The 10,626-nt window shown below is 36.9% G+C and overlaps 2 protein-coding genes across 2 annotated transcripts; both read left to right on the top strand.

Moving 5' to 3' along the window:
• The first annotated feature begins 1,491 nt into the window (after positions 1-1,491).
• LOC114242024 (adenosine 5'-monophosphoramidase HINT2-like) lies at positions 1,492-6,904 on the top strand. The gene is made up of 3 exons (XM_028173043.2): positions 1,492-1,754; positions 4,583-4,697; positions 6,680-6,904. The coding sequence occupies exons 1-3, from the start codon at positions 1,701-1,703 to the stop codon at positions 6,850-6,852; spliced, it is 342 nt and encodes a 113-aa protein (XP_028028844.2). The 5' UTR covers positions 1,492-1,700; the 3' UTR covers positions 6,853-6,904.
• Positions 6,905-7,244: 340 nt separating this feature from the next.
• Positions 7,245-9,876, top strand: HINT1 (histidine triad nucleotide binding protein 1). Its single transcript, XM_028172939.2, has 3 exons — positions 7,245-7,381; positions 7,918-8,029; positions 8,805-9,876. Exons 1-3 carry the CDS (start codon positions 7,268-7,270, stop codon positions 8,963-8,965), a joined length of 387 nt encoding a protein of 128 aa, XP_028028740.1. The 5' UTR covers positions 7,245-7,267; the 3' UTR covers positions 8,966-9,876.
• The last annotated feature ends 750 nt before the right edge of the window (positions 9,877-10,626 follow it).

Here is a 10,626-nt window from a genome sequence, read left to right as displayed (position 1 = left end):
TAACAAATTACAACATCAACAAAACTTCGCTTTCCCGCCAAAACACAAGGGATCTTTGTCCATGACTTTTTTTTTAAATAGTATTAGGCAAACGGTATCGGAAACGTGGCTGCTAAACTGTTTACGTAAATGCATGTTGAGACTTTAAAGTCAAAATCTTAGAGGCTGCCGCACTGAGAAGGTTTCGCTTGAAACAAAAACAATCTCATGACAAAAACTGTCTCAAATCAAAGTTGGAAATGACAAAACAAGCAGAGCACCGTCAATATTACCTTTTGATCCGTAATAGCCCTGAACAATACTAACTTTAAAAGGTGTATATTGCATTGTGTTGCTTTATAGGGTAAACTATACGATTATTGCCACTTTTATGGTTCTAATTTTTTTGTATGGTGTTGGCTTATTATTGTTAGCACCGTAAGTTAAGGTTAAATTATTTAGCCTATAACAGAATATTTTCTGTAAAATTGTATCTATATTTATTTTTATATATATTTTTTCGTTTGCATTTCGATGTTTCCATTGTATAAAATAAGATAATGTACCAAATAATAGTAATAAATTGGATTTTAAGTAAGTCACGGGGTACGCAATAAAAAATGGTTTACCCTATTGTGTTGTAAAATATGTCCTATTTGTATGCGTATAAGACTGTGATCTGTATAATGTAAATAAACTGCTGTAAATAGATATAATGTGCGAAAAAATATTATGTGATTAACTTGGATTAAATGATTCTTTTGTTAATTTTTAATATCCTTTTTAATTTAAATTCTTACATTTTTTTTCAGTATAGCAATCGGGCTTATTTTTTTTAAGGGATTTTATGACCTGGTTACTAAGACCTTTAAGTCATGTCTTATTTTAATTTATATATTCATATTTTTATGAAAAATTATAATATGGAGTGAAATGAAATGAAGATGATTAATTTGAGACATTAATCAACTGGGATGAAATTAAATGAATAATTGTCCTACTGGTGGTAGGACCTCTTGTGAGTCCGCGCGGCTAGGTACCACCACCCCGCCTATTTCTGTCGTGAAGCAGTATGCGTTTCGGTTTGAAGGGTGGGGCAGCCGTTGCAACTATATTTGAGACCTTAGAACTTATATCTCAAGGTGGGTGGCGAATTTGCGTTATAGATGTCTATGGGCTCCAGTAACCACTTAACACCAGGTGGGCTGTGAGCTCGTACACCCATCAAAGCAATAAAATAAGCGCTTCCTGAATTCGCGGATTAAAAAAATGCGACCCAATTCGTATAAACGCGGTTAAAGATTTATTTATTCGCAGATGTAATGGTTACATCGGTACATACACATTAATAATAAGAATTCTAATATGTAGGATGTCCAACTGAATATCCTTTGTAAACTACTGTATCCGAGACGATTTTTTTTTTTCGTCTGATGAAATCGCCGGACTTCCGCCCTCCACTGCGGATGGAGGGCGGAAAAAAAAAATTACCTTATCATTTTACTAATCACAGTCCCTATATATTCGGTGCGATTAAAAGTTGTGTGGGAAGTTCACGATTAAAATGATTAATCGACCACCTATTTCTTATCTACTATCTTTAAGTAGGGTGAGTCACACCAAAATAAACGTCAATATTGTAGCTATTAATGTTTGGTTGACGATTACGAATTAATGTAAATACACAATTATAATTGGCTGCTCAAACGCTTCACAGCAAAATGGAAATCTCAGACATTAGAAAATCCAAACAGTTTTTATATGAAGATAACCAGGTATGTTTTACATTACATAAGTTTATCATTTTTTATTTGTCTATACTAATATACAAAACTACAGTGGTTTTTACGGATGTTCCGTTATAACTACTGAAATATGCATCCGATTGACTTTAAACTTGGTATCCACGTAGAAAATACATGTCAACGCTTGAAAGGCAAACGTGACTAAGCGACAATTACTGCTTGGTACATAAATGATAGGCAATAACCATATTCGATGCCCAAAAAATATATATTTCTAGGTCTATTAAAATCATTTCAATCCTACAGCTACTAGCTAGATACTACCACATCTAGATTCGTTAAAATAAATTTTTGTTTTCAGGTATTTCAATTTTAAATTAGTGTACTGTAAAGTTCACGCATTGTCGATTAGTCACGTTTGCCTTTCAAGCGTCGATGTGCTTAATGGATAGGCTAATATCTATATGAGTGTTGGATACCCTAATAATAATGACAATAAATAATAATGTTCATTTTAAATGCCCAGCGAAGCGGACGGGTACAGCTAGTTATTTTATATTTTCGTAGCAATGCTGTACTCAGACGTAAAGAGAAAGATCCGTGTTTTAATCTATGGTAGTTGACAGCGAATTAAATCGCTTCATTGTAAGATGTACCTATGAAGTTTCATCAAAGAGTTTTTATTTTTTTATTGCTTAGATGGATGGACGAGCTCACAGCCCACCTGATGTTAAGTGGTTACTGGAGCCCATAGACATCTACAACGTAAATGCGCCACCCACCTCGAGATATAAGTTCTAAGGTCTCAGTATAGTTACGACGGCTACCCCACCCTTCGAACCGAAACGCATTACTGCTTCACGGCGGAAATAGGCGGGGTGGTGGTACCTACCCGTGCGGACTCCCAAGAGGTCCTACCACCAGTGATTACGCAAATTATAATTTTGCGGGTTTGATTTTTATTACACGATGTTATTCCTTCACCGTGGAAGTCAGTCGTGAACATTTGTTGAGTACGTATTTCATTAGAAAAATTGGGTCCCGCCTGCGGGATTCGAACACCGTTGCATCGCTTCATACGAATGCCCCGGAAGTCTTATCCTTTAGGCCACGACGACTTCGTCTTTATTCAAAACACGTGTTTGGCAATCCATCGTATCGCTTCACTTCGACATTGAGGTAGCTTTCCAATTACAGAGCATAATGCGACTCAGTGACGCACAATGCCGAATTATGCCGAAGCTTAATTGGAACGGGAATTAGTTTTCAAATGCATCAGCAGAGTGCGCTAAGTTAGCACAGTTTTAATTAACATTGATTATTTCTAAGAAACTACGACGAAACGAAAGCCTTACAATTTTTTTTCAACATTAAATAATATTACTAACGGTAATATATACAAAATTTCGATCAATGCCGACTTAAAGAAAAAACACTTGTCAATTTTCTGTGACTGAGTCAGTATCGATTGCGAGTATCACGCGAGAGCAGCACTTTTGAGAGTGCTCGATTGTGCTTCGAGTTGCTGTAGTTGGAACATCCAACGTTGAGCATTATGCCGCGTAATGCGCTCTTGTGCTGTCATTGGAAAACTACCTGAGAGTATTAGATCGAGGGGTGAAAGTCTATTTGATTTACACGACATTTCGCTCAATACGCTACATTTATATTTGTAATTAAAGGTCCGCTTTATTTGGTATCAGCATCAACAGTTCGATGTTTTTAATCGAACTTCAATTAAGTTTAATCCATTCAAATAGCTACAGAGGTTTTTTGTTATGATATTTTTTCAAAATTTTAAACTTTCAATGACTCATCATTATCCTGCCCTTCTCCCAGTCACCTGGGGTCGGCGCAACATGTTTTCTCCTTCCATACTCTTCTATCATATATCATTTCTTCGCTCACTCCCCTCTTACCCATATTGTCTTTCACACAATCTATCCATTTCTTCTTAGGTCTACCTCTTCCTCTATATCCTTCCACATTCATAGTTAACACTCTCTTACCAACCTCATTTTCATTTCGTCTCATCACATGTCCATACCATCCCAAACGCGCACTCCTCAGCTTCTCTGTCACAGGTGCCACTTTCAGACTTCCTCTAACATATTCATAAACTTTCAATGGCTCTCCTGTAAAATTACAAAAATGTCGCTTAAATAAATAGCCTTTTACTCTCGAAATGGTAATCCATAGCGCTGTTATTTTATTATCATTCATGTTTAATTGGTTATCGAGCTGACGGTCCACCTGATGTGAAGTGGTTACCAGAGCCCATAGACATCTACAACGTAAATGCCGCCACTCACCTTGAGACATGAGTTCTAAGGTCTCACTTTTAACAGTACCTACAACGGCTGTCCCTTCAAACCGAAACGTATTACTGCTTCACGGCAGAAATAGGCGGGGTGGTGGTACCTACCCGTGCGGACTCAAAAGACGTCCTACCACCAGTAGTTACGCAAATTATAATTTTGCGGTTTGATTTTTATTACACAATGTTATTCCTTCACCGTGGAAGTCAATTGTGTACACTTGTTAAGTTCGTATTTTATTAGAAAAATTGGTACCCGCCTGCGGGATTTGAACACCGTTGCATCGCTAGATACGAATGCACCGGACGTCTTATCCTTTAGGCCACGACGAGTTGTTATTATGATATCTCCTCACAAATGGGTTAGGAAGGCTTGCTTACAAACCTTGTTGATGCTTAGTGAAATATTTACAAACTATGATACATGTACCTATTTTAATTAAGATATAGGAATATTTAAAGTTATCACGTGAGACATTTAACTGGTGGAAAATATACATAGTATGTAGGTCTTAGAATTTGAATGCTTATTTTTTTTCAGTGCGTAGTTTTCGATGAAGAATTAGACAGGCAAGCGCCGATACACTTTCTCGTAGTACCGAAGAAGGTAATTCCAGTCATGTCGGAAGCATCAGTGGATGACGAAAAAATTATTGGTAAGTAGATTATACATAGATTTACCATATAAAAATGTAAATGTCGCTACTGTTCATAAACATGATATTTTCATCATATATTAATCAGGTATGGATCTGGAAGAATTTCTGGATTGCGCCACGACTTATGCCCGTATCTTTAGACTTTTGTAAAATAGTCCTCGACTCTTAACTCATCCGATGATGCTCGAGCATTCCTCCCAAACTTACTCGAGTTTGGTATTTTTAGTCGACCATTACAATAATCCTCAACTGTCCTCGAGTGAGGTAATAATGATGAAAATTTGATCAAGCTAGCATCAAACCCATAGTGTTCTGTAGTCTATGGTCATTGTTTAATGTCAAAGTCAAGCTGCCGCTGTCTGTTTGACACTAGATGAACTTCTTTAATGTTTTGGTTGCTGAGTTATTCGTCAATATGTGCGCGTGCAGTAAATCTGAAAGTGTATTATTTATTTTCTAACCTATTATTATTTTAGATTTCGGATCCGGCTTTGTATTTTTATTCGCCGCTTTTGTGTGATTTTGGTTGCATCGTGTTGTTGAAGTGCTTTTCCACAACCACCAGTTTATTATTATATAAATAAAACTTATAATCGCATTGACTTTATTTATCAGGTAGTAAGCAAAATATAACTCTTAGGTATGTAGGTAAATAAAATAAAGAGTTTCAAATGTCTAACCTCGAACTATTTACTTTATTAATAAATATTATTAAAATTAAATTATCAAAATATGCGGGACTCATGCACAGATCCAGGCCATTGCACAACAATATCATATATTTCCATTTGCGGTCCACATACTATTTGGACATTGATAGAAAACCAGCCTTGAGGAACGTTCAAGGTACGTCGCGACGTACCTTGACTTGACAGTTCGCTCACTTCACTCCGGTTAGGAAATTTTTCCAAGGACGTTTGAGTGGAGTTTATTTTTACGACTAATCATACCAAAACGCGCGTTGGAGGTTGAGTCGAGTCGAGTTAGGCTCGTGTGAACGACTAAAGATACGGGGGTTATTCTTACTTTATTCCTTGTAGGAGGTAGTATGTACATCACTAGTGTACCTAATATATAAATAACTAGTAAGGTATTAGTGATGTTAAAATCCTAACTCTTAATTTGGAAGTTGGGTGAATTGTTTTATTTTATTAACTTAGTGTATCACCAGGTTTAAATAATAATAAAATAAATGTTTTATAACAGTGTTAACTTTGTAGGTGCACTAATTTGATAAAATTAACGTTCTTCCAAACAAGGCTTCTTCCTTTTTTTTCCTACCTGACGATGTTGCTAACACGAACCCTAGCAAGAGCAATGTTTCGCAGAATCTACCACCGGATCGGAAACGCGACCCACTGAGGAAATCCGGCGAGAAGCTCAGTGGGCTGTGTCTGAGGGTTAATTTACTCGCCAAGCCCTTCGTCGCAAGCGATGGTTTCGACGAGAACGATGACTGGTGTTTGGGGTACCTAAGAGCACCGTTAGTGGATCGGGAGGATCCGAAATGACATGTTTTGAGCGACGTCGAAGGCTTCTTCTAAAAAGTCCCATCATATAACCATCATGTTATTGAAACTTTATATCATCTTGTCTCATTTCAGTCCATATCATTATTCAATAAAAACAATAACAGATTATTGAAAGCTTTAAATAATTGGGGATTTTAGAAGATCGATATTGGCAACAATGGTATCGTAGGATGCTAATTGCCATGCTGAAAAAAGGGGCAAACTCTTGAGTATGATGAAAGATGAAAATAATAAAATTTATCTAATTTCCAATTGTTGCACGAATAAAACTTAAATTTCCAATAATTTACTTAAATGTTTAGAAAAATAAGTATTAGCTAGGCACCTAATACATATGTACACATGTATGTATCGTCTAAAACTATGTACGTCATATTTATAATTTTTTTTTTGTTACGAAATTTCTAAAACTAGTAGCATTACAAATTGTTGTAACTTTTGATTCAGGTCACCTCTTACTGGTTGCAAATAAAGTAGCCACAAAAAAAGGATTATACCGACAAGGATACCACGTGTTTTTAGATGAGAATCACAAAATAATGAAATTGAAAGCTCTTCATGTATTCGGACGAGCTTTACATCACATGGTCTGGCCGAGCGGTCCGGGGCCCAGACTTTGAATAGCACTCATGAATTCGCAATACTTTGTTAAACGTTGTGTCAATTATTGTAATTAATAAATTTGAAAAAAAAGTGACTTTTTGTATTATTTTCGCGTCATTAAACTAGTCAGTTTAGCCCTTTTTAACATGAATGCCGTTACTTAACTGAGATTTGAAGCCCATATTAGTGTTAATCCGTATTTCCATATTTTTAGACACCAGAAATGGATTTATATGACTATAATAAGGTCACGTACTATTTGCCTGTTCAGTAGACAATAATAAAGATTCAACTGTCAATTACAAACATAAAATGTAGTTTTGTGTATAATCTATGGTAGACAGACAAGGTTGTATGGGCTTAGATCCCCTTGCCTTTCCTAATAAGCAAAAACTGTACCAAAAAAAAGTAGTTTTCTCGTCTGTCATAAACATGGCGGACGGTGAGGTGAAACTCGCACAAACTGCCGCTCCAGGCGGTGATACAATCTTTGGGAAAATATTACGTAAAGAAATCCCTGCAAATTTCATTTACGAAGACGAACAAGTGAGCTGAAAAGTTTTTTAATAGCCGTTTAGTACTTAACGAAAGTTTCTGACTATACTTTGCCGGCCGGTTTAAGAGATATCCACTGTCAGAAAACAGCTGTTTCATAACCATGAACTATGTATATGCGTTGCATGGTGTTTACCGGGATCCGTGGGCTACCCAACACCTGTCTGCAACCTAATTCATTTGTTTGAAACATCAAACAGCTGTTGAGTAATGTCATTGGGATGACCATGAGTTTCAATAACCAAAAACCAAATGCTACTGTCAACAACTCGACATACCTATAGCAATGATTTCCTACTTTCTAGCATTTGGTTTTCAAATACATAAAAATATAACAATAGACTCAAAGTTCATCAACGAAATTAGCCATTTAAAAAAAAAAACTTTTTTTTTCTTATCACTTTGCTGGGAGCCTAAGGGTTTATTCCAGCTACGTCCGGACGGACTAACTCACTAAAGCCATACCATGCTAATTGGTTATTTTCTTTCTTCATTTATACCTAATTTAACTAATTTCATTGTTTCAGTGCGTAGCATTCAATGATGTGAACCCCCAAGCTCCTACTCATGTATTGGTGATACCAAGGAAGCCTATTCCACAGCTCTCGCTGGCTGATGATACTGATGAACAGTTGTTAGGTGAGAATGATTCATTTGCCAGCTCCCTCGTGATGTATGTCTCGTCTTATGTGTGTAAAAGATCACACTCTTAGACCTTAAAAAGCTACAACGTCAAAAGCTTCTTGCCCTTATTCCACACTATGTGCGATCAGTGCACGATGTTTTATTATCGTGCAGTATAAGGATTTGATGTGAGATTTACAACTGGCCAGCACCCTGATGTCAACGTTCATTGGATAATACCTCCAGTAGTATATATGCAACATCCCATAATGTATGTTTAAATAAAAGTTAGACACGCAATCATCTCGAATTTTCTAAAACATCTAGCATATGTGGCTTTTAAAAACGCTCCTATTTATTATTGCTTTTATGGATGAGCTCACAGCCCACCTGGTATTAAGTGGTTACTGGAGCCCATAGACATATACAACGAAAATGCGCCACCACCTTGAGATATAACTTGTAAGGTCTCAGTTACAACGGCTGCCCCACCCATCAAACCGAAATGCATTACTGCTTCATGGCAGAAATAGGGTGGTTGTACCTACCCGTGCGGACTCACAAGAGGTCCTATTACCAGTAAACCTTTTTATGATGCGTAAGCTGGAACGCACGAGAGGTGGAAAAAAGATAATCTGTGACTGTGAGGTGTGTGTGTGTGTGTGGACTGTGAGCTCGTCCACCTATCTAAGCAATAACGTACTCCCTGACATTCAAATGTGGAATACATTAAATGTAATCACTGATCTAAATCATAACTGAATTAAATAATCAAAACTTTATATTTCAGGACATCTCCTAATTGTTGCCCGTAAAGTTGCTGCCCAGCTAGGCCTGGACAAGACAGGCTTCCGCCTCGTTGTTAATGATGGAAAGAATGGCGCCCAAAGCGTTTACCACCTTCACATTCATATCCTCGGAGGAAGGCAGATGCAGTGGCCACCTGGCTAATTTATTATCTATAGCAATTTGAGAATTTCATCGCAAAAATTAAATTTTACATCTTTAGAAATTAGCAGTCTTTAGTTGAAATAGCTAAACAATTTAATATAAGTAAGTCGATTTTGCACAGACATGTAACAAGAATAATCTCAAAATGGACAAAAATGTTTAAGTGAAGAAGCAGAAAAATACATCTATCTATATCTATAAAAATGAATTGCTGTTCGTTAGTCTCGCTAAAACTCGAGAATGGCTGGACTGATATGACTAATTTTCGTTTTGAATTATTTGTGGAAGTCCAGAAAAGGCTTAAAAGGTAGATGAATATGAAAATGCTGGGAATTAAATAAAAATAACAATTTCTGTTTTTCCTTTGAAGTGTCCCCCGTCGGACGGATTCCTTTAGTTTTAAAAAAAAATATACAAAAAGTTTAGGTCTTTTATTTACCGATTGAGGCACTACGAAGTCTGCCGGGTCAGCTAGTACATAATAAAATATATTAATATTTGTTCAGAGTGGGGGTATCCACTTGATTCTTATGTATGACTCACGCGTAATAATAAAGGGATATTTAGATCGAATTGGCATGAAAATAAAAAGATTAACTGATAACTAACCTTGGTGTAAATTATATTGAGAGTTTTTTAAAGCGTCACTACCAAGAAATCTCACTAAGAATAATAACTTTATATGTATAAGTATTACAACCTTGTTGATTATAAAATGTTTACTGACCGTACGTGCTCTCACGCCTACATCGACGCTCATACAGATTGGTCACTCACACAAGTAAGGGCGGCGCGCAGTCCGGGTACTTTGCAACAACTACAGTTCTTAATATGACTAGCTAAAGGATGGAAATTAATTTTTGCGATGAGGTCATGCCGAAGTTGAATTTAATAAAAATATTTGTAATTGTTTTTGGCTTTTTTTTCGTTTTAGATTTTAATGGTTGATTGATGTTTCATCTCGTCTAATTTCATTTCATTCAATATCGTCTTCATTATTTTATTTCACAAATATCAACTTCCATTTAAATAATTTTTTTCCTACCTAAGCTGAAGGGTCTAGAGAAACCATGTCAGCGTCATCGGGCTAGTAGGTGAGCTCACGGGGCTCAAACCTGACGACGTTGCTAACACGAACCCTAGCAAGAGCCGTGCTTCGCAGAATCTACCACCGGATCGGAAACGCTACCCACTGAGAAGATCCGGCGAGAAACTCCGTGAGCTGTGTCTGTGGGTTAATTTACTCGTCGAGCCCTTCCTCGCAAGCGACGGTTGCGACGAGAACGATGACCGGTGCTTGAGGTACCTAAAAGCACCGTTAGTGGATCGGGAGGATCCGAAATGACGTGTTTTGGGCGACGTCGACTGTTTACCATTTGGTTCGCAGGATCGACTATGTAGTTACCGATGGCAATGATGTGAGGGTTCTCGTGTCGTGCCGCTTTATCGAAATGGATAATTTTTTCATGTAATAGACAAGGCCTTTTATGTTATTATTAACTAGTGGCCCGCTCCGGCTCCGCTCGTGGCTTTAACAAAAATTTCGATAACGATATTAGACGTTATTTTATTTTTTTAAATAAAATAACACTTATTGCGGCATAACTATAATAGTTAGACATATGCTGTCGTGACACTTTTTGTAAATAATAATGTGTTCT

Source organism: Bombyx mandarina, chromosome 02, assembly GCF_030267445.1.
Source record: "Bombyx mandarina strain Sakado chromosome 02, ASM3026744v2".
Classification (NCBI taxonomy): Eukaryota; Metazoa; Arthropoda; class Insecta; order Lepidoptera; family Bombycidae; genus Bombyx; species Bombyx mandarina.
The sequence above is the reverse complement of the archived record's forward strand: the minus strand, read 5'-3'. Positions and strand labels throughout refer to the sequence as shown.

Bases quoted from the DNA above. Each gene is read 5' to 3' on its own strand.
- HINT1 (XM_028172939.2), top strand. From the start codon at position 7,268: ATGGCGGACGGTGAGGTGAAACTCGCACAAACTGCCGCTCCAGGCGGT. The intron at 7,382-7,917 runs GTGAGCTGAAAA...TCATTGTTTCAG, and splicing joins TCATTTACGAAGACGAACAA to TGCGTAGCATTCAATGATGT. The intron at 8,030-8,804 runs GTGAGAATGATT...TTTATATTTCAG, and splicing joins TACTGATGAACAGTTGTTAG to GACATCTCCTAATTGTTGCC.
- LOC114242024 (XM_028173043.2), top strand. From the start codon at position 1,701: ATGGAAATCTCAGACATTAGAAAATCCAAACAGTTTTTATATGAAGAT. The intron at 1,755-4,582 runs GTATGTTTTACA...ATTTTTTTTCAG, and splicing joins TTTTATATGAAGATAACCAG to TGCGTAGTTTTCGATGAAGA. The intron at 4,698-6,679 runs GTAAGTAGATTA...CTTTTGATTCAG, and splicing joins GGATGACGAAAAAATTATTG to GTCACCTCTTACTGGTTGCA.